The following is a 23,267-nucleotide window of genomic DNA, read 5'->3' on the forward strand; positions in this document are numbered from 1 at the left end:
TGACCAATGTCTTGTAGCACTTCAAAAGCCTTTCTTTCCCAGCTGCCTTTCTCATCAGTAGGCTACAAGGTTGGCTTAGATTGTCCTGGTTTCCGGTTTCTGTTTGTAATTCTGCTAGCTTAGAGAAACTGACTACTTTTTTTTTTTTTTTTTTTAGGATTTAACCCCAGGGTGCTTTACCCCGAGCTATATAGCCTTAGTCCTTTTTATTTTGAGACAGGGTCTCATTAAGTTGCTGAGGGTCTTGCTAAATTGCTGAGGCTGGCCAGGAACTTGTGATCCTCCTGCCTCAGCTTCCAGAGTTGATGGGATTACAGGTGTGTGTCACCATGCGGAGCCAGAGAGAGCTACTTTTGTCAGGGCTTTTTTGTTTTTGTGGGGCTGGGAATGGAACTCAGAACCTTGCACCTGCTAGGCCAGTCTTTACCAATAAGCCTGATTCCCAGCCCCTTTATCTTTCTAAACCTAATCGCAAACCTAATCCAAAATTCCTCATCTTTTGGAACTAGTTTGGCTTTTATATATATATATATATATATATATATATATATATATATATATATATATATATATATATTTTTTTTTTAAAGAGAGAGTGAGAGGGAGAGATAGAAATTTTTTTAATATTTATTTTTTAGTTCTTGGCGGACACAACATCTCTGTCTGTACGTGGTGCTGAGGATCGAACTCAGGCCGCACGCATGCCAGGCGAGCACGCTACTGCTTGAGCCACATCCCCAGCCCATGGCTTTTATATTTTTAATCAGAAGCAACTTCTACTGTCCTTTACTGAAGGACAGGGGGTGACAACAAGGTGTATGCTTGGTCAGTTGAGGAGGGCTAGGGAAAGCCAGGTTCCAGATCTTAAACATACATTCAGGACCTCTCGGCCTGATGATGGGAAGAAGCCTCATTCCATGGTGCCCCATCTTCAGGCCTGTGAGTGAGGGACTGCTCCAACTGCAGGTCCCATCTGAGCACAGCCAGGGTGAAGTCTGGTCTGAGGGTCATGGTCAGGCTGAAGAACTAACTTTGGTTAGATGTCTATAGTCTGAAACCAGGGTTGGCTACTCCCTGGCTAAGACCCTTGGCAAGGTGCTAAACTCCTAAACTGACAGACCAGCGCGGCCCTGGTCCTATAACACTGTAGCAAGGGAGGTCCTGGCCTACAGAAGGAACAAGTAAGCCTGCTTATGCAGAAGCCGGGGCAGGGCTGGGAGGGAGCTGGAGCATAGTGAACTTTCTTGTCAAAGAAAGTGTGAATTTCTGGCTATTGGAGACTAAGCTACGTGGTGTGTCTCTGGTTTATGGATATTGGTTTAAAAAAGCAAATGGTTAATATGGGAACACCACCTGTATGGGGTTGTGGAGCAACTAGCCTCCTTTCTGGAATCATAACCAACTGTTATCCAGGACTAACAGGCTCTCGAGGGAGGGAAGAGAATTTCCATTCCACAGGAAACCTCTGGAGTGTGGGTGGTGTGAGGCCCCAGTCAGCCAGAATTCTCTAGAAACATCTCTTGTGGGCTCCAATTGAGCCTACCTGGTTCATCTTGGGAAGATCCTTAATTGTCTCCTTCTGAGCCTCTTTCTCTTTGGCCCACATTCGAAGGTAGTGTCGGTAGTCTGGAGGGCTAGTCCCCTTCTCCTCTGTGAGTTGGGAGAAAAAGAGATTAATCTCCATCTGTCAAATGAGAGAAAGAGAGTTGCAGGCTGGAAGCAGAAAGGAATGGGGTTGCATTTTCTCTGGCATGGGACTTACTTGGGCCCTGTTATGAAACACACTGGCATTTGGAGCAGTGGTGATAGAAAAACACCCAGAATACCCATGGTTCTCTCCTAGTTAACTGAAGGAGGTTGGACCTAAGCTGATAAATGTTCCCAAACTCAGCTTCCTTAAGGTGGTGAGAGAATCACATGTAGGCTTGAGAGAGGCAAGTGTGAATGGGGGAGGGCTGCTGGCTCCTAGAGAGGGACTTGGGGGGGGCAGTGGTAGCTGATGAGCTGAGCTATTCACCTTAATGTGCTATCCTGTGTCAAGGCACACATCTGCTATCTCCCCAGGGTTGGGGGCCTCTCCCGCAGTGACAGGGAAGGGACACAGTAAGCAAGGGTACCCAGAACACACCCATCCTGGATCTCTATCATCAGTAGAGAATAGCCTGTACCTCCTCTTTTTTCTTGAACATCCTCATTTCCACTTCCTTCTCGCTCTTCCTGTGATTGTACTTCTGGACAACCAGAAAAACAAAAAGAACATCGAGAAAATTTTTATTCTGATTATAAACCACTGAGGTCCTTGAAAGTCTAGTCTGTGGCTTTATAGAACCAGCCCGGGCCCCAGTGCTGCCCTACTGCTTGGCACGGCCCTGGTCCTATAGCATTGCAGCAAGGGAGGGCCTGGCCATTTCTCTTTTTTTCCCCCCTCACATTTTTTTTTTTTATTGGTGCATTATAGTTGCTGGCCATGTTTTTACTGGGTTACATTTTTAAAAAGCCAATTGCTGGGGGTGTAATTCAGTGGTAGAGTACTTAGCATGCTGGAGGCCCTGGGTATATTTCCCCAGTTGAACGCACGTGGGTACACACACACACACACACACACACACAAAGAATCCTCATTTCTTCTTTCCTTCCCCTTCCTTTCTTTCCTCCCTTCCTTTATTCTTTCCTTCCCCTTCCTTTCTTTCCTCCCTTCCTTCATTCTTTCCTCTCTTTCTTGGTGGGGGAAGGACTGTAGATTGAACCTAGGAGTGATTTACCTCTGAACTACATCCTCAGCCCTTTATATTTTTAGAGACAGGATCTTGCTAAGTGGTAGAGGCTGGACTAGAATTTGTAATCCTCCTACTTCAGTCTCTCTAATGGTTGGGATTACAGGTATGCACCATCACATCTTTTGTTTTTCAAAAGAATACATGTCTCACCACATTGTTTTGTAATTAAATGATGATATGCATTATGGAAAAGTCTGAGAACTAATGAATTCTATAGTTTCTGCTAAAAAAAAAAGTCAAATTTAGGGGAAGGGTCCTAATGACCAAATTTGCTTGGGACCACCAGTAGATGAGGGATTCTGTGTATGGGAATCTAGTGCTCAGCACAGTATTTCAAAAAAGTGCCACATTTGCTGGAGTTGGCACACACCATGATGCCTACATGTGAACATGAACTGGGAAGAATCAGGTGGGCTATTCCCTGAGGTCAGGTGGCCAGTGGGGGGAACTCAGGCAGAGACAGCAGCATCCCACCTCTGAACTACCCTCAAGGGCTGTGTTGGTGGTGAAGGGCATGCTGCTGTGGGCTCAGGAATCTCATCATAGAATGGAGACTCTGCTTCCTGGGGTCCTTGAGAGGCCTGAGGACAGGTCTGTGTACCATGAGTCCTCTTCCAGGAAACTTGGGACAAACTTAGAGCAGCCTTGATTTGCTCAGGCTCCGTGTACAACAGAAGGTGCACCAGGCTCTTAAGGTAATGTTCTTAAAATCAAGGTCATATTCAAATTCAAGTCATTCTTCAGTGCTGTCAGCAGGACTGCCACAGGCATCTTGATATGCATTATTATTATTTACTTATTATTATTTGAAATTGGGAATTGAACCCGGGAGTGCTTTATCACTAAGCTACACTCCTAGTCCTTTTTATTTTTTAAGATAGGGTCTTGCTGAGTTTCTGAGGCTGGCCTTGAACTTGTGATCCTTCTGCCTCAGTTTCCAAAATTCCTGGTGATACATATTATTTTCCATTTTGGGTCAATTCCTTGGTGTGTATAATCTCTCCGGTGAAATTATAGGTACTCTACCACTGAGCTATATCTTCAGGCCTTATGGGGCAAGTATAACACACATGACCAGCTTGATAGCCAAATCCCAGGGTCTGGAATGCCCCCATTATCCTGGATCAGATGTTTCAAACAGGTTTTCTTTCTTTCTTTCTTTTGGTACCAGGGATGGAACCCAGGAGTGCTTACCCACTGAGCCACATCCCCAGCCCTTTTTGTATTTTATTTAAAGACAGGGTCTCACTGAGGGCCTCTCTAAATTGCTGAGGCTGGCTTTGAACTTGTGATCCTCCTGCCTCAGCCTTCTGAACTGCTGGGATTACAGGCTTGCACCACTGTATCTGGCTCCAACAGCCTTTAAATGTGGCACAGGGATGAATTATAACAGGCACTCAACATATATATTTTTCTGTAATGAAAAAATAGGATGAACATATAGATGTTTTCCAGGACAGATCTACCATTCCCTGGATCTCCACTTTCCCACACTGTGTCTGTTTCACATGGGTGCAGTGACAGTATTATGTATTTCTTTTCTATTAACATGATGACACTTTTTGCATGTGGCTGCAGAAGGAATCCCCTGGGTCTGCTTGATGCCCAATGTGCTGTATCTTTATTTACTAACCACCCTGCAACAAGGGATGCTGTCCCCTGTTTTTCACAAGGAGTGGCTGGGTTCTGGGTCCTTCTCAGGACTTATACCCACAGATGGCGGCAGGAGAAGACACTGTGAAGTCTCAGAAGGGTCCCTGGGACATAGCTTCCAGATTTCTGAGTGTTAGGAGGATGAAGTCCCAGATGAAGGGGGTTCTCTGGCCCTCCAGGGACTGACCTTGAGTCTCCCAGGGCAGGAAAAGATCCAGATCTGAGGCCAGAGGAGATGCTGGAGGGGACAGCAGAGAAGGTGCAGAGGGAAGAAAGAGAAGCCAAGGTCCAGGGAGACAGAAAAGCAAGAGAAACAGGAGTTGAGAACATCTGCAGGGACTGACCCCACCCTGGGAGCATGGGCAGGACCCTCCCGGGAGAACCCCAGGGTGGCCTCCTCCCTGAGTCCACACAAGGGTCCCATGGGAAGACTGGTGGCTGCAGAGCCATTGCTGGTCACATCAGGCATCATAGCAGCAGCTCACCTTCTGAGGAGCTGTCTTCTGTGAAATAATGAGTGGCCTCCAGGGCTGACTCGGCTTCTTCTGGGCTCAGAGCTGTGTTGGGAGAGAAGTGAAAAGTGGTGGCAGGAGAAGACACTGAGAGACTCACTCAAAACAAACTTTCTGGAGTCCTAGACAGAGGCCTTGCTTTCCCCACCTGGTATGCCTTACTCATGCTTGCATGCTGATTATAATGTGTGGTGATAGACCGTTTGATCATTAATTGATTAACTGCTGGGACAAGATCCAGTGGCACTTTACTACTAAGCTACACCCCTACCCCTTTTTATTTTTTATTATGAGGGTCTCCCTAAGTTGTTGAGGCTGGCCTTGACCTTGTGATCCTCCTGCTTCAGCCTCCCAAATTGCTGGGATTACATGTGTGTGTGATCACACCCAGCTGGTAATAGGTTTAATGGTGATGATTAATTCTGGTTGTTTGTTTCTTTCTTGACTTTGACATTGTGGGGTTTTTGGAAGGGTACTAGGATTGAGCCTAGGGCCTTATGCATGTAAGCATGTGATCTACCACTGAGCTATAATCTGGGCCTGACACGGAATTTGAAAACGTAGTATACATGCTAGGAAGCAATGTGATCAGTAAAGTTGGGGTGTGGTGAAAAGCAAGCCATCCTCCCACCCTGGTGGTAATTTGGTTCAGTGTTTTAGGATGCTTCATGTGCCTACAGGCACACATGCAGGCTCAAGCCATTTTGTTTCATTTTATAAATCTCAGAGATGATTTCTCATCAGTACATATGGGTCCTCCTCATTATTTGCATTTACTGGTAGTGTCTGAGGAATACCTGGGGCTGCAGATCCACATGTTTCTGTGGTGGGGGGATTCCCTGTTGTATGGAGGGAGGTCATATGCCTGAATGAGGCAGGCTGGGCCAAGGTAGTTCAGATGGCAGGGCAATCCTGTGTGCCCTCACTCAGAGGATCCAGGCCCAGTGAGGTCTGTTTAGCCTGGGCCTCAATGGTGGTGCCACTGGCCAGCTCTAGGTGTGAACCCTTGTGTCAGGAGCCTTTTCAGTTCAGGCGGCAGAGCAATTACCTGGGGAGCTTTACAAATTACAGGTCTGGGTTGCACTTCAGGCAAATGAAGAGGGAGAATTCTAGAGGTGAAGCTCAGCCCTAATATTCTAAGAATCACTCAGGGCCAGTGCTGAGGGCAGTGGCTGACTATGAACTTCTTCAGGACAGGTTCTGAATGAAAATATTTGGGACCTGGTCAGTTCCACCGCTGATCAGAGCAACCCAGCCATCATTTCCATCTGCCTGAGTCAATTTCCTCCTCAGAAAATGGGCATAACCCCTCTTTAGATACTCCTTCAAGTGGTCACCTTGCTGAGACAGGTATTTTCTTGCCGCAAACAGAAACCTGGTGGTCATGGCTCTGGTCTGAATTCCGTGAGCCCTTCCCCTTCACTCATAGTTCCTCCCCTTCACTCAGACCATAGCCCACAGGAAATGTTCTACCTCCGCTGTGACCCCATTAGGTTCTAGTACCACTTAGGCTAGGGAGAAGTGGCCTTTGCTTATGGCCATGTGACAAGATTCCTTTGGTGGCTTTGGTGGTGCCCTCAGGATGACCCTCTGGAAATAAGTAAGAACTCTTGAGAAACTTACGAAAAACTAATGAATGCACAGGATCACAGATACAAACCAGAATCTGTACTCATGCATCCTACCACCTGCTGCACTTTTTGGTCAAGTTGCCCATTTGATAGGTAGAGTCCTATTCCTAGCAACTGCCTGTGCTGATGGGATCCTCCTTCCATGGCCTTTCCCAGGTCCTGGTCCTGCTCTCAGACCACCATCAGGCTGGCCTCAGCCCCAGGGTTCCAGCTCCCTCCTCTTCCTTTACACTGGGACCAAAGCCTCTGCTCTGCTGATCCCAGACTCCCCACAAGGCTACCTCTGAGTCCAACCATCCCACAGAAGCCTATGTCCACCTTGGGATCCTGAACTCAGGACAAGCAAGAGGCCCCTGTGGCACAGTGGGGAGGCTCTCACCTGGGGGAAGGTGCAGCTTGTAGAGTGCCTTGAGCTTCTCTGTGAGGTCTCCATGGTACATCCCGCCTGTGGAGCAAGGCCAGGGAAGGGCATGCTGACAAGTGGGCTTCAAACCTCACTGTAGGCCTTCCTTCCAGCACCTCCTCTTCCCACAGTGTTATGATTTGGATACATCATATGAGACAATGCAAGAACATGCAGAGTTGAAAGGATTAGGTTATGAGAGTCTTAACCTAATCAATGTGTCAATTCACTGACAAGGATTAAATGGGTGGTAACTGTAAGCAAGTAGAGTAGCTAGAGGAGGTGTCCCTGGGGGTATGCCTTTGGGGTTTATATTTTGTCCTTGGAGAGCAGAATGCTCTCTGCTTCCTGGTACCATGTCCTAAGTTGCTTTCCTTTGCCACACCCTTCCACCATGATGTTCTGCATCACCTCTGGCACAGAGCAATGGATTCAGTTGTCTATGGACTGAGACCTCTGGAACTGTGAGCTCCAAATAAACTTTCCCTCCTCTAAAAATTGTTCTTGTAAGGTCTTTTGGTCACAGCAGGGAAAAAGCTGACTAAAACACATGCGTTCTAGTGGGGAACCGCCTGAGGAGGCCTGGCTCCTTCCTGGAGAATTCAGTAGAATGAGACCAGGCCTCCTTTTCCCCAAAGCCTTTCTAGGAGAGTTTGGCTTTCTTCTGGGGACAGCAGCTCCAGCCTTCAGGAGCCCTGGTCTGAGTGAGGGGGGTAAGGGCAGGAGTCCCATTGGACCCTAACATGTCTCCAGTGGGTACACTGCTCTTCCTTTATCAAGGGCCAAGGGCTCAAGGGCACCCCATGCTCACTGCAAGGGAGACAGATACACCAGGATCAGTATTTAGAAAGCTCTCAGAAAGGGTTCTGGCAGGATCAGGGCCCTGGTAGGTCCTGGGGGCACTCACTCATCCCCGTCACGAACTCCTTGAAGTTGATCAGGGAGTCCTTGTTTTGATCCAGGAGCCGGAACATGCGGCCTGCCAGCACAGGTGTGTGAGAACCACAGGCCCATGGTGTCAGGCTGGCAAAGAGCTCCTGGAACTGGCCTGCATCGATCCGGTACTGCTCCAAGTAGGGCAGGCTGGGGTCCCGGCGGACAGCTGCTGTGTGGCTACTGCCCCAGTACTGACTTGCCAGATGCTTGGCCTGTGGGGGATACAGTCTGGTGAGATGACCTCTCAGCACCTGAGCTGTTAGATGGTCAGGCTGGCCAGGTTATCTGCCCTCCTCCTCTGTCCAGGTCTGCAGAGCCCTGGGGATGGGTGAGCATGGCCAGATACTTCAGCATCTCACAGAACCCCTCATGTTGGTGCACTGGAGAAGCCAAGAGACAGACACTTGTACAACCTGTGAGGGGTGGATCCACTGCCACTGTTCTGACCCTAAGGCAACAGTGCAGTGGTCAACTTGGGAAATGATCCCAAGGCAGCTGGAGGGGCAGATGGAATCTGGCAACTCTAAGACAAAGGAAGTGTGGACCTTGTTGTCTTTGCCTCCTCTTCAGCACTCTTTCCCTGCTTCTTTTGTTAACAGCACCTGGAATCTTTATGGGGAACTCCTCCTGACCCAGTCTTATGTCATGGGATTAAAGGGTTAGTAATCAGCCCTGTTGCTTGGGGTGGGCGGAGAAGGCACATGACTCACATTTGGCCGAGCAGCCAAATCATCCTACTAGCACCTAACTTGAGTCACTCCAATAATCAGCCCTGGGTCTTTTGCTAAAATCACTTGTAAAGAAATTTTTTTCCATGGGGGTTATTGACAGGAAGATCCTGGAGTTGCTGATGGCAGACAGGAAGAACAGTCTAGAGGATATCAGAAGTTGAGTAGCAAGACAGTATGTTTGAGTATCTGAATACAGCCGTGCCTGAAGCTGTGAATCCTAGACTTTTCAGTTAAATGAGCTAAAGCATGCCCTCTTACATGTTAGCTGGCTGGAAAGGATTTTTCTGCCATTTAAAAGAGTGTTCTATCTAAACTCCAAGAAGGATTAAATTTCAACACATGTGTTCATGCTAACTGCCTCTGAGAATGCTTTTAAATGTTATTTCTCTTCTGGCAGGAAGCTGCTGTGCTGAGGGTGCACTTAGGGGATTAGGATGGGGGACTGGTCTTGTTCTTGCTCTTAGTTATCACCTTAAACACCATGTAAAGGTCCTCCAGCTCTTCAATTGAGAAACCAATATCCCCTGGTATAGCTCGGACCTAGAAGGAAAAAGAGATAGGCTGTACTGGTTGATTTGCATGTTCCTGTTATAAAAGAAACATGATGCTTGCTGAGACACTCCTCATGTGGAAGGGGTAAAGGCATAGACTGTCTTCTTGGTATCATCAGCTGGCCAAGAAACGGAGGATGGTCCATTCAGGAGAGAGGGTACAGCCCCCATGCTCATCCCTTGCCACCACCAGCCAGTCAGTTCACACTCCCTGAGCTCCTTCCTAGGGTTCGTAGGGACCTGAGGAGAGTCTTTTCTGAGCATCCAGTCAAGGGACACAGGGTGAGGATGGTCATTAAGCTCTTGCCATCTGGATTCCTGCGTAGGACGGGTTCTTTGGAAGGGGTCCTGGCACGTGCCAATCAAGTCTGTTTTTTCTTCAACTAGTCAGGGTCACTCAGTTTCTGTTGCTTGTGATCAAAGTACCCTCAATGGCCTGAGGAACAGCATTGGGAATATGGAGGCAAAGTAATAACTCCCTACCTTTGCAGGGGCAGAGATCATGAATAGGTCCTGCAGCATGGGTGGCAGGAATAGTCTGACTCCCCCAAGAGAGAAGGCTTTTAGCAAAGGCATGCAGTGTTGGGTAGGGAGAGGGTAGCTGAGTGTTACCATCTGGGGGCAGAGGCAGGGAACACATGGCAAAGCCAGGCTGGGAGGACTTGGCCCAGAAGGTGCTTGTCCTATAGGGTGCAGGGTGAAAGAAATGCTTCCCACTTACCAACCATGAGCAGGACCTCTCCTTACTTCCACAAATTTTTACCTACACTCCTGGACTCCAATTTCATGCACCACCCTATCATGACTTAGGTATCAACGCAGCACAAGGGACAGGGCACAAGTAGGGCTGTGCACCAGTCCCAGGAATCAGTCTTCAGGGTCACCCACCTGGCCCACCCCTGCCCTGTCAGTTACTGTACCACACTCCTCTTGGCCGTGTCCTCCAAGGACTGGATCACTTTCAGTCTCTGCTTAAACCGCATCTGTTCAATGTCGTCGGCCCTCAGGTTGCTGAACTTCTACAGGCCAAAGGTGAAGCAGTGAGATCAAGTGCAAGCACAGGGCACTGGGCCGCACCCCTCCCACTTATGTGCAGCCACCTGAAACCAAAAGGCCAGAGAGAATGGCCTGGCCGAACCAGCTCTGCTGACCTCATAGGACACTTTTAGGAGGTCAAAGATGTCCACCTCTGCAGGAGGGTCATCTCCACTGGTCAGCAGGGCATGGAGGTGTGGAATAGGAGGAGAGACACTCTGCTTATTGATCACATTATCCAGGTATCTGTAAAGATTAAAGGACAGAAGTCTAGACCATCCAGTGACCACAGTATATCTCACCCACAGCGATGGAATGTACTGACAACTCCTGATAAGGAGTGTGCTGAGGACTGGTAACCCTTCAGGAGGGCAGCAGTGTGCCCTGGCAGGTCCTCTGGTCAAGCTGGAGAGCTTCCCTCAAGGCTTCACCCTGACAGGAGGCCTAAGCACTGACTCTGAGGATGCCTGGCTATCCCTGGGGGGCCCCTGGTTGGACACTCTCCATGAGTCCAGCTCCTACCTCCTTAGAAGGATGATATGTTTCCTCTCTGGGGTTGATGGGGCCTGACCAAGAAGAATCAGGGAGTCCCAGGAGAAAGTTGGAGGGGAAGCCTGTTATGGTAGTACCTACAGTGGCCCAGGGAACCTGGCTTCTTCAGGAACACAGGCTCATGGATAGGGTCCTATTTTGGCTAGCCAGCCTACCCTAGCCAGGACTTCAAGCCCTCCCAGTCTCTCTTGAGATAAACATGACACTTGGGTAGGAGAGGGTAGCTGGTCCCTCCATACCCACTGGCCATGGCCCATCCCCAGACACATGTTCCTGAGAAGCTTGTTATGTTCACTGCAGAATATGAGTGTTCTGACACTAGGGGACCAGAGTATGGGCGGTGTGTATGTATAATTCTGCCAGGTCGGCAGGGTTCCCATCAATAACTAGCCTGACTCAACAGGCAAGTGGCAGTGTCCCACATGGTCCCTGGTAGCTGGGAATGTTCTAGGCTGGGCAGATATGCCCACAGACCAGCAGGACTGTACAAAGTTCAGGGCATGGGCCAGAGTGAGGTTGGGAAGGAGCTGACCTTGAATTTATGATCCTCCTGCCTTAATCTCCTGAGGCAGGCACTAGGATCACAGGCATGTGCCACCATGCCTAGCTCAGATAGTTCTTTTGTATAGAAGACCAAATGTGATATAGAGTCCCCTAACCCCCAGGGGAGGGACAGGGTCAGATCTGATTAGAAAGAGTCCTGTGGGATGCTGGTATGTGAGGAACTAGAACAGAGAAAACCATGCAGAAGTAGACACAGGCCCCAGGAGGTCTCATGGGCTTGGGATGAGGCAGTAGGGATGGAAGGAAGAACTCAGATCTCAGAGAGATTCTATGAGGGATGGGATGTGGGCAGCAAGAGGAGAAGGAGGCCAGGAAGCCCCTGAACCTTAGCCATGACCCAGTGGGAAGGCTTTCAGCTACTTCAACTAGCCAGAGTAGGCATGTTATCTGGGAGTGGGGAAGTAGAGGTGCTCTAAGTTCAGGAAGATACCACCAGGACAGCTTTGTGGAAATGAGAGACCCAGCCTTTGCTAGAAGCTGGAGGCCCTTCTGTGCTGAGTCTCCTGGCCACCATCAAGAATGGTCATCATCATCTGAGATAAACATGACAGCTCTGGGTTACTCTTCCAGAAAGCATCTCTGACCACACAAGAGTGGTGGCCTGAAGACTGGTGTTCTCGCTACTTCTCATCTTTTCCTTTGTCTTAGCACTTATCACTCTCCAAATGCTATTTGGGCTCCCACTAGGAAAACTCTCTCTCATCTCCAGGGTGTACCTGGGCCTAGTTTTGGAACTTGGTGGACACAGTCACTAAATGTTGACTAAGTCGCACCCAGTGCTAATGAGAGGTGGGGTTCTACCACCAGCTTCCCAGCAGCAGGAGGGGCCTGGCTTGGTCACCTGCCCAGCACGGTCATGGCCTCGCCCTCATCACTGCAGCCCAGCAGCTGCTCCATGTTGGCATCCAGGACAGCCAAGGCCACCTGCAGGATAACTTTGATGCCCTCATAGAAGAAGCAATCAACAATGACCACAGCGCTCTCAAAAGGCATGACGCTTAGGAAGAGGGTGAGGAACCAGGAGAGCGAGATGCTGGAGATCACCCCCAGGTCCTGCATCTTCTCTGACAGCCGAGGCAGGACATCCCTTGTGAGCTCTTCAAAGATGCCTTGATCCACCAGGGCTCCTGTGGAGGGAACAGGAAGCCAGACATGATCCCACCCCTGGGGCCTCAAGAAAGCCCACCTGGTCTCTGTCCACTCCTGGCCCTGCCAGAGGGCTGGAGGGAGATGGGGGGTAGAAAACAAGAAAGAAAAAGACTTCCAAACCACCATGTGAAAAAGATTGTTTGTTCCCCTAGATTGTTTTCTTGGTATTTGCAGGAAACTGGCTCCATGAATCCCTTAGATACTAAGTCTCAGATGCTCAGGTCCTTATAGAAAATGGCATAGTATTTGCATAGAATCCATTCTAAGTTCATATACTTTAAATAATCTCTAGGTTACTTATAATACCAATATAATGCAAATGCTTTGAAAATAGTTGTTATACTGTATTGCTTAGAGAAAGAGGACAAAAAAATCTATATGTGTTCTGTAAAGATGTAATTCTTTTTTTCCAAATACTTTTGATCAATGGCAGGTTGAATTCACAGATGTAAGATTTGTGGATACGATGGTTGACAGTACTTGGATGTTCCTTTGGGTAAGTATTAATTTCTTCCCCCAAAGTGTCAGAAGTAAACAGTGGCCCTGGTGAACACTGCCTACTGTTCTGTTTGTGAATAGATACAAATCTAAAGGAACCTGTTATAGTTTGGATGTGATGTATCCTTGAAAAGCTCCTATGTAATACAATGTGAGAAGGTTTAGAGGAGAAATAATTGGGTGTGAGAATCTCAACTCAAACAGTGAGTTAATCCACTGATGGGATTAACTGAATGGTAACTAAAGGTGGGTAGGGTGTGGCTAGTGGAGGTGGGTCATTGAGGATGTACCTTTGGGATTATATATTTTGTATCTGGGGAATAGAATCTCTTTCTCTGCTTCCTGATCATCATATTAGCTGTTTCTCTTCATTACATTCTTTTGCCATGATGTTCAGCCTCACCTTGAGTACTGAGAAATGGAGCTATATATGGACTGAGACCTCTGAAACCATGAGCCCTCAAATAAATTTTCCTCCTCTAAAATTGTTCTTCTCAAGTCTTTTAGTAACAGCATTGAAAAACTGACTAAAACAGATCCCAAAAGTGGTAACTCTAAACCCAAAACAGAATGGGAAGGACATCTCAGAATTACAGACATAGATACAAGTAATGAAATACCTTTGTGAGTCCATTCCCATTTAATGATACAGATTTTATTAGATATAAATTCATAATAGTTGAAGTTGGGCAATAGGTACATAGGTAAGTTATACTCTCTAGGTGTATCTCTCTCTTTCTCTCTCTCTCTCTCACACACACACACATACACATAAACACAAACACACCCCTGAATTCAACCTGCCATTGATAAAAAATATTTGGAAAAAAAGAATTGCATTTTTACTTAACACATACAGATTTTTTCTGTCCTTATTTTCTAAACAATACAGTGTAACAACTATTTTCAAAGCATTTGCATTGTATTGGTATTATAAGTAATCTAGAGATTATTCAAAGTATGTGTGTATGTGTGTGTGTGTGTGTGTATGTGTGTGTGTATATATGTACGTATGTGTATATATATATATATATTTTTTTTTTGTACTAGAAATTGAATTCAGGGGTCCTCTAACACTGAATTACATCCCACTCCTTTTTTTTTTTTTTTTTTTTTGACACAGGGTCTCATTAAGTTGTCTAGGATGGCCTTGAATTTACGATTCTTCTGCCCAGCCTTCTGAGTTGCTGGGATTACAGATGTGTACCAACATGCCCAGCCTATACTCTCTAGTTTTAATGTTTAAAATTTTCTACAATAAAAAAGGTTAGGAGGGGCTGGGGTTGTGGCTCAGCGGTAGAGCAGTCACTTAGCACATGCAAGGTGCTGGGTTCGATCCTCAGCACCACATAACAATAAATAAAATAAAGATATTGTGTCCAACTACAACTAAAAAAAATATTTAAGAAAACGTTAGGAAAGGCCTGGCACTGTGGCACACACCTGTAATCCCAGCAGCTTGGGAGGCTGAGGCAGGAGGATCACAAGTTCAAAGTCAGCCTGAGCAATTTAGTGAGACTCTATGCAACTCAGCAAGACCCTATCTATAAATAAAATATAAAAAAGGGCTGAGGATATGTCTTAGAGGTTAAGCACCCCTGGGTTCAATCTCTGGTACAAAAAAAAAAAAAAAAAGAAAGAAAGAAACGAAAAAGAAAAAAGATTAGGAAGGGCTGGGTTATATCTTTGTGATAGAATACTCGCTTAGCATGTATAAGGCCCTGTGCTTAATTCCCAGCACCATAAAAACAAAACAATAACAAAGGACTTAATACCAAGCACCATAAAAAGAAAACAATAACAAAGGTTAGGAAAAATTAGATGACAACTAAGGCTCCAGGTGAATTTTTCAAAGCCAGTGAACATGTAATAACCCCCTGTGATGCTAAGGAACACATTAAAGTCTGGGCAGGAGCTAGGCCAAGGAGGCAGAGGGTTGGGGGTGTGTTTGGATCTCTTCTTTCCGGGTGATTATTTATCAGCTTTCTAGCCAGTAAGGCAGGAGCCAGGACATCTGCATGGCGCCTGCAGGATGCCTGTGAGGCCTGTGGGAGTACACATGGTTGGTTGAGAGGAGAGTACTTAGCATGGGGCTTGGGCTGGGCAGGGGTTGCCACCTGCATGGGAAGCTACCAGGCAACTGGAGCTGAGGCAAGGGAGCTCCTAAGTCACTCACCCACGACCCTGGTGTCGTAGTAGTCAGGAAGCATCCGTTCACAGAGGGCCACCAAGAGCCAGAAGGCCTCCTCCTCGCTGCCATAGAGCAGGAGCACTGAGGTCACGATGTTCATAGCCTGTGGGGCACAGAGAACAGAAGAGGGGACGCTCACAGTGCTGGCCACTGAGTAAAACTGTCTCCTCCCCAACACTGGCCTCCTTCTGTCAGCAAGTCTGCCCCTTTAGGGGGGTCTAGCATGCAACAATGAGAAACTGTCCCAGTCTAGCTCTGGGAAATTTGCCAACAGGTAATTTGCAGGAAATCATTTAACAGAAATAGTCATTCAGCTTCTTCAAATTGGGTGAGAAGGCACTGAGAAAACAGAAAAAGTGGACATCAGCAAATAACATTTCCACAGAGTGGTATCTGGCATTGGTGGTGTGATGCATGACTGAGCTGATGTGTAAGTGAGCTGTGTGGCCAGGGCTCTACACATAGGCTACAGCAAAATTGGGCTGATACACAGGATAACATGAAAAAGCCTCAAAGTTGCCAAATTATTTTTAAAAATTATTTCAAGCCAGCAACTGCTCATACAGGATACTAGTCCTATAGAAAGTGAGTTTTGGGGAGTTGATTTCCTTGAAATCCAGACACTACTTAAGGCACACAGAAAGCCATTTTATCTGGTCAAGAAAACGACTGGACGGACACATTCCATTGAATTGGGCGGCTGAGGCAGGAGGATCACAAGTTCAAAGCCTGTCTCAGCAACTTAGTGAGGCCCTAAGCAACTAAGTGAGACTCTCTCTCTAATAAGATATAAAAAAAGGGCTACTATATGGCTCAGTGGTTACGTACCCCTGGGTTCAATACCTGATACTACCCTCCCCCCCCAAAAGAAAAACAACCATTAGATTTCAAGATAAAAGCTGCCAGAAATGCAAACTGACACCATAGTGAGACACTCCATCACATCCATGACTATAAATATCAACAGAACATGGGCTGGAGTTGTGGTTCAGTGGTAGAGCGCTTGCCTATCATATGTGAAGCATTGGGTTTGATTCTCAGCACCACATAAAAATAAAGGTTCAACAACAACAAATAAAATATAAAAAAAATATCAACAGAGGGGGCTGGGGTTGTGGCTCAGTGGTAGAGCGCTCACCTAGCACGTGGGAGGCCCTGGGTTCAATTCTCAGCACCACATAAAAATAAATAAACATACTGTGTCCAACTACAACAAAAAATAAATAAATATTTAAAAAATATCAACAATGTAATAAGTGTTGGTGAGGATGTGGAATAGCTGAAACACTTATGAATTGCTGGTGGGAATGTAAAATGATGCAGGTGCCATGGAAGTATGTTCCTCAAAAAGTTAAACACAAAACTACCACGTGGTCTAAGCAACCTTGTCTGGATACATACCCCAAATAACTGAAAGCAGAGGCTCCAACAGCTATTTATATACCCATGTTCATAGCAGAAATAGTCATAATAGTTAAAAGGTGGAAGCCATTCAAGTGTCCATCAACAGATGAATGCATAAACATAATATGGTACATAGCTAGAATGGAGTGTTATTCAGCCTTAAAAAGGAAGGAAATTCTGTCATGTTACACCATGGATATATCTTAAGGACATTAAATGAAAAGCCAGCACGAAAAAACAAATATTTTATGATTCCACTTATATGATGTACCTAGAATAATCAAATTCATAGAGACCATAGGAAAAATGGTGGTAGCCGGGGGCTGGTGGGGAAGGGCAGTAGAGTTAGTGTTTAATGGTATAGAGTCTCATTTTGGGAAGATGAGAAAATTCTGTGGATGAATGGTAGTGATGGTGGCCTAACCATGAGAATGTAATTGATGCCACTGAACTATGTGCTTAATAATGGTTAAAATGATGTCATATCATGTTTATTTACCATAAACATAAAAAGATCAAACACTGGGCTCGGGTTGTAGCTCAGTGGACGATCACATGCCTAGCACTGGGTTTGATTCTCAGCGCTACATATAAATAAATAAAAAAGAAAAGGTCCATTGACAACTAAAAAATATTAAAAAAAAATCAAACATTGCCAAGACTCAGACGAGAAGCAGAAGACAACCTAATATATGACAAGGGGATGAGATGAGAAATTAGTATCATTTTAAAATCATGTCTTTTTCTGCAGTCAGGCTCCTTCTTGTGGGAGGGCCAGGTCACAGGTATATGAGGCCATCATATAGGCCCATGACCTCAGGTGCCTGCTCTTGGAAGCCTCTGGTGGGGAGATGCTGTTTCTGGGCCTTTTTACCTGGCAGTAGCCGATAGTGGGGTTTCGGAAAGCATAGGCAGTCAGCACCCGCCGGAGTGCAGCGATCCCGAGCTCATTCTGGAAGGCAGGGTGCTCAGGCATGGAGCGGTGGAGGTCTCGCTCAATCTCTTCTGTGGCCAGGCTGTACTTCCCCATGGACTTCTCCACTAACTCAGCATAGTAGCCAGGGTGGGTCACCATCTCATTCCAGGCCCCTGGAGAGACATGGGTGGCAGCTATCTTGATTCCTCCCAGCATTTGGGAGGCATTAAGAGCAGACTGGAGACATGAATGCCCCAGATAGGAGAGGTAAACTCTAAGGTCAGTTACAAGGAATGAGACAGAGTTTCCCTTATTGTTCCTGGGAGGGCATTCTAGCTAAAAAGTGGTTGACTTGCCCTCTTAAAATGCTCAGACTGGCCACAAGGTGAATGCTGTTGGAAGCTGTTCCAAAGAAAGGAGGCTGCCTCGGACACCAGTAGAAATGCACACACCAAAATATCCCCTGCCCTTGGCCTCTGCTCCTCAGGACTTGGATCCCTGCACACTCTGTTTCCCCTTTGAGAAACAGCTGGTAGCTCTTACCTTTCCTGACTGACCTCAGGAGGCCTGCCCAAGAACCAGATCAGCTCACGAGAGAACTTTCTTTGGTGCTGGGGATAGAACCCAGGACCTTGGGCATGCTAAGCACATGTTCTACCATAGAGCTGTACTCTTAGCCCATCACATGCAGAGAAATTTGGGCACTGAGAGTGGCTGAGCCAGGGCGGGGGCAGCTAGACCTGACTCACCAGAGAAGAGGAGCCAGAGCTCTCCTCGAAGACTCTCAGGGATGCCCTTCAGGACCAGCTCCCGTGTTTTGGCTGTGCGGTACATGCACATACCACGTCCATACTCAAAGAAGTGGATGTTCCATGACTCCTCCTTCATCTTCTCCTTAGCCTGAAGGGAAAGGAAACCAGAGGGTTTGGGGGATGAAGAGCATCTTGGAGTGCCAAGGCCTAGGTAACAAAGTCCGCTATGCCTTCTTTGAGCAAGGCTGAATGCCCGCTATGTAAATAATCTAGAAAGTGTTGCCAGTAAACTCAGATTTCAAAATGATTACAGATAGAGATGCAGGCAAAGCCCAGGCTGGACTGGATCACACCATCATCCTAAGGTGTCAGAAGATGAGCTACTCAGTGGCAGGTAGCCACATTGGTCAGGTAGGGTGGCTGTCCCCAGAGTCTGCCTTGTCTATCTCACAGTGTTGAGTGTAGCCCTGGGAGGGTACTGTCCATAGGTCAGCCTGAGAACCTCTGAGGGGCTGAGCTGGTCATGAAGGCACAAACCCAGAGGCCAGCTCCAGCCTTCCTCCTGAGGGCTTGGCTTTGATTCATAGCTGAGATGCTAGCACTCACAGCTTACCCCCTTGGCTCCAAGATCCTCCATGGGAGAGTTTCTCTGGAAGACTTTGAGAAGGCCCTGGGAAGCAGTTGGCACCTCCTGAGCACTGAAATTCTGGTAGCCACTGAGAGGAGAGGATGGGCTGGTGGGCAGTTCTGGAACCTCCTGAGAAGCTAGGAGAGACTAGAAAATAAAACAGGGAAGGGAAAGCACCTAACAACTGAGCCGCTCCATGTGGCCTCTGATGCAGGTTTATCCACAGAGCTGGACAGAGATGTCACTGAGGAAGGGTCATGGGGGGTACATGGTGCCCAAAGGATGGACCTGGCCTGGTTGTGGGGAGGCTATGGCTACAGCCTGCCATGCATTTCCTCTCTGGTTGGCTGGACATCTATATATGTTCTCCCTAAAACCAAAACCACCCACAATGGTCAGTTGGGGCCTCTTTGGGGGAAATGGGTTCTTCTTCAGTGAAGTTGGGTCCTTCTGAGGAAACTACTCTGGTGCTGCCCGGCCTCTTCCTGAACTCTAGTGTCCTATTATATTAAAAAAAAGGAGGCCATTAGCCTGAGGCTGTCTCAATACTTTAAGTTCCTATGCAATAAACTGCAACCTACATTAACAAACCCAAACCTAATTGAGGAGAGTATGTATCTATCTATATCTAGGTCTAACATTTTACAATCAATAGCCAGGTTTCAGCCAATCATAGGCAGCTGAGCTTCAGTCAATCATAACAGCCTACCAATTACACCAAAACCCAAATAAGGCAGGTGCCAAGCTGTAGCCAATCAGGTGATTTCTCTGCTTTCTGGGTTGGCCTATAAAAGCTCACTGCTCAGGATGCTGGGTGGAGCTCTCTGAACCACTTCTGGTTTTGAGTGTTACTGGATTCATGACAGGACCACCTATCTGCTTCTGGGTCCATGCATGCCAGGTCTGGGTTTTCTTCTACCCCTTCTAGGATCTCTTTTCCTCTCACTTCCAGGACCTTTCTTTAACAACTGACCCCAGTTCTCAACACCATTTTCTTCCCTTTCCACTGGATTCCTTATTATCAGTATACAATCTTGCTAATAATCACCTCTAAAATCCCACCCTTTTCTTTAACTGGTGTTGCTCACACATTGTGTTCATTTTGTGAAAATTCAACAAGCTGTACACTATGATCTATGTACTTCAGTGCATACAGTCAACCCTTGGTATCCACAGAGAATTGGTTCCACAACCCCTACCCCAAATCAAAGGATGCTCAAATCCCTTTAGCAGTATTTGCATTTAACCTATACACATCCTCCTAGATGACGTATAATACCTAATACAGTGTGAATTTGATGTAAATAGCTATTATGCTATATTGTTTAGGGGAAAAGGACAAGAAAAAAAAGTCTGTAAATGTTCAATATAGAATTTTTTTTCCAGTTCTCAGAATTAAATCCACAGCCCTGCACATGCTAGACAAATGCTCTTCCACTGGGCTGTATCCCCAGTCCTTTTTATTTTGAGATAGCGTGCTGCTAAGTTGCCCAGGCTGGCCTTGAATTTGTGATCCTCCTGCCTCAGTCTCCCAAGTTGCTGGGATTACAGGTGTGCCACTGTACCCTGCTGATTTCTCTATTTTTGCTTTCTGACTGTCATGAAAAAAATCAGGTCTCCCTCCCACATATTCCTGCCATGATGTTCGCTGCCTTACCATAGGTCCAAAGCAATGGGGCCAAGTGACCATGGACTGAAAACTCTAAAACTGTGAGCCCAAACAAACCTTTCCTCTTTATAATAAATTGATTAACTCATGTATTTTGTCACTGTGCTGGAAGGAAAGCAGGAAGGAAAAAAGGAAGGAAAATATAAGCTAAGAAGTTAATAGGTTCCTGGAGAATAAACTCATTGATTGCCTTACTTTTATTAACTAAAAATAAAAATATAACCTATAAAATAAATATTGGCAGGAAAAGGGAGGAAAGAAGGAAGAAGAGGATTACTAGATATTTTCAATATTATACATAGTAGGGAACTGACATTATCTTAAAAAGTGGGGAATAAGGAAACTATGTAAAGCTATTAGCACAAACCTAACAGAATATCAATGCAGACTTTCTGAGAGAAAAAAGACTTAATAGAGGAGAAAAGGATATAGTGAGTTTGGGCACCTCTTACTAGAAATTTTGCATTAAGGTCAACAGAGAATAACAGGGGTCACTTTTTTTTTTTTTTTTTGCAAGGGGTGTTAATTATCTATCCCTCCCTCCATTTTTTTTTTGTACTGGAAATTGAACCCAGGGGCACTTTACCATCAAGCTACATACCAAGCACTTTTAAAATATTTTTAAATTTTGAGACAGGGTCTTGGCTAGTTGCTGAGGCTGGCCTCAAACTGACAATCTCCTGCCTCAGCCTCCTAGTCACTGAGATTATGGCATGTGCCACTCTGTCCAACTTAGCTCATATTTTCACGATACTATATAATTTACTGGAGCCTATATAATTTACATACTGTCCCCTTTATCCCCATTATCTACCTTTATTCCCACACTTAAATATTTTCCACCAGTCCTTATGCCAAAGCTTCCTCATTTCTGATTGTCTGGAGTTTGTTCTCCAAAAGGTTCCTGAAGAAGCTGACCTGGTATCATCTTCAACCCTCCCTTCTTCCAATACCCCATGTCTAATCCACCTGTTCCACTGGGGATACAGTCCAGTGGAAGAGCAGTTGCCTAGCATGTGCAAGGCCTTGGGTTTAATTCTGAGAACTGGGAAAAAATTCTATACTGAACATTTACAGACTTTTTTCTTGTCCCTTTCCCCTAAACAATATAGTATAATAGCTATTTGCATCACATTTACACAGATATACCTTCAAATACAGATATACCTTCGAAATATCTCCCCAAACCATTTCTTTCTTGAACAATCAAAGAAAGAAATCCAGGAAAGCCTACAATTTGATTTATAATAGCATAAAAAAACAACCTACTAACATATTTAGGAATAACTTCGACCATAGAGGTGGAAGACTTGGGCTCTGAAAACTATAAAATGTTGCTGAAACAGATTAAAGAAAAATGTAAATAAATGGAAAAAAATCTCATGTTAATGGATTGGAAGACTCCATATTTTTAAGGTATTGGTACTACCCAAAGTAATCTAATGCATTTTCCTAACACAATCTCAATGACATTTTTTTTTCAGAAATAGAATAAACCATTCATAAATTCTCATGGACCTTCAAGGGATCTGTCTTTATTTTTATCCATTGCCCTTATCACTGCCTGACATATATGTTTATTTAGTGTCTGTCTCACTAGAATGTAAGTCCTAAGAGAGCACAAGTTTTATTTGGTTTGATCACTGTTCTATGCCTGCTGCCTTGAAGAGCAGCTGGTGCCCAAAGGAACTCAATAAAAACATGCTGGATGAACCAGTGGTGAGTGCTTGGAAAAGGCTACACAGTCTGTGCTTACTCTGGGCTATAAGGCCTTGTCCTTTAGTGTAAATGTGATGTAAATAGCTATTATACTATATTGTAAAAGTGAAGGCAGCTCCAGCATCCTGCTCATGTTCCTTTCATGCAATCCAACTTTATCCTTTCTTGAAATCCCAGATTGAGCCCAACCTCCTCTAAGAAACATTTCTTAATGTCTCCTATCAATCCTAATTCTGCCCATTCTTTTTCTATTCTTCATCTACTTAAGAATTTACTGAGCATCTGCCACAGGGGTGGAAAATTTAAAAGATTACATAGACCTGACCAGATGGGCTCTAGAGAGCTGGAGAGCATATGCCATCACTGAGCTCCAATGCTCCCCAGTGAGAATGGGTCCTATGGTGCAGGGCTGCTGTTTCTTTTTTGCTTGCTTTTTATAGTGTTGGGGATTGAAGCCAGAGCCTTTCACATGCTAGGCAAGAGTTCCATCACTGAGCTATACCCATAGCCCTGCTGATTTTTTTTTCAGAAATGCTAAATGTGTGTATTTCTGAAAAAATCTTGCAGTGGTTAAGGTTTTCCACAAATTTAAACTGAATACCAAGAGCAGAATACCCATCTTTATTATTCCAGAAAACAAGGAACCCATCAAAAACTACCAGGATTGTGTCAAAGGAACCAATCAGATTGGCTCAGATAACCAATCTGTGCCAATCTGAATAAGCCCCCTCTGATCACAGATAGAGTAAGAATAATGAATACAAATAAGTAAGAATAATAAATACAAATCAAGTTGTTTATATTCATAGGGTCATAATTACACTAAGAAATAAACATGAAAAACTAATTGGTCATATTTGGAGGACACTAGAAAACCAACTGATCATCATTTTGGCAACTGGTGAATAAAAGGAAAGACTAAAAGATGTATACTGTCTTTCTTATGTGAACTGTGTTTTGGGGTAATCAAATAGTTAACAAGGAAAATTTTCTATT

The 23,267-nt window shown here is 45.6% G+C and overlaps 1 protein-coding gene across 7 annotated transcripts in view; it reads right to left on the bottom strand.

The window, feature by feature from the left end:
- Positions 1-23,267, bottom strand: part of Tbc1d9b (TBC1 domain family member 9B) — a 47,613-nt gene that overhangs the window by 1,941 nt on the left and 22,405 nt on the right. For 4 of the 7 annotated variants that reach the window (XM_078049963.1, XM_078049989.1, XM_078049978.1 and 1 more), the window contains 14 exons: positions 18,869-19,030; positions 18,253-18,403; positions 17,462-17,676; positions 15,169-15,286; positions 12,187-12,472; positions 10,346-10,475; positions 10,115-10,213; positions 9,115-9,183; positions 7,884-8,124; positions 6,953-7,018; positions 4,916-4,987; positions 4,618-4,668; positions 2,169-2,231; positions 1,544-1,650 (listed from right to left, as the gene is read on the bottom strand). In XM_078049963.1, the coding sequence (XP_077906089.1) occupies positions 1,544-1,650; positions 2,169-2,231; positions 4,618-4,668; positions 4,916-4,987; positions 6,953-7,018; positions 7,884-8,124; positions 9,115-9,183; positions 10,115-10,213; positions 10,346-10,475; positions 12,187-12,472; positions 15,169-15,286; positions 17,462-17,676; positions 18,253-18,403; positions 18,869-19,030 (1,830 nt within the window). Of the gene's footprint in view, positions 1-1,543; positions 1,685-2,168; positions 2,232-4,617; positions 4,669-4,915; positions 4,988-6,952; positions 7,019-7,883; positions 8,125-9,114; positions 9,184-10,114; positions 10,214-10,345; positions 10,476-12,186; positions 12,473-15,168; positions 15,287-17,461; positions 17,677-18,252; positions 18,404-18,868; positions 19,031-23,267 lie in introns of those variants that run through there. The other 3 variants (XM_078049990.1, XM_078049967.1, XM_078049996.1) reach the window with 3 other exon arrangements.

The sequence above is a fragment of the Ictidomys tridecemlineatus genome, chromosome 1 (genome assembly GCF_052094955.1).
Source record: "Ictidomys tridecemlineatus isolate mIctTri1 chromosome 1, mIctTri1.hap1, whole genome shotgun sequence".
Lineage (NCBI taxonomy): Eukaryota > Metazoa > Chordata > Mammalia > Rodentia > Sciuridae > Ictidomys > Ictidomys tridecemlineatus.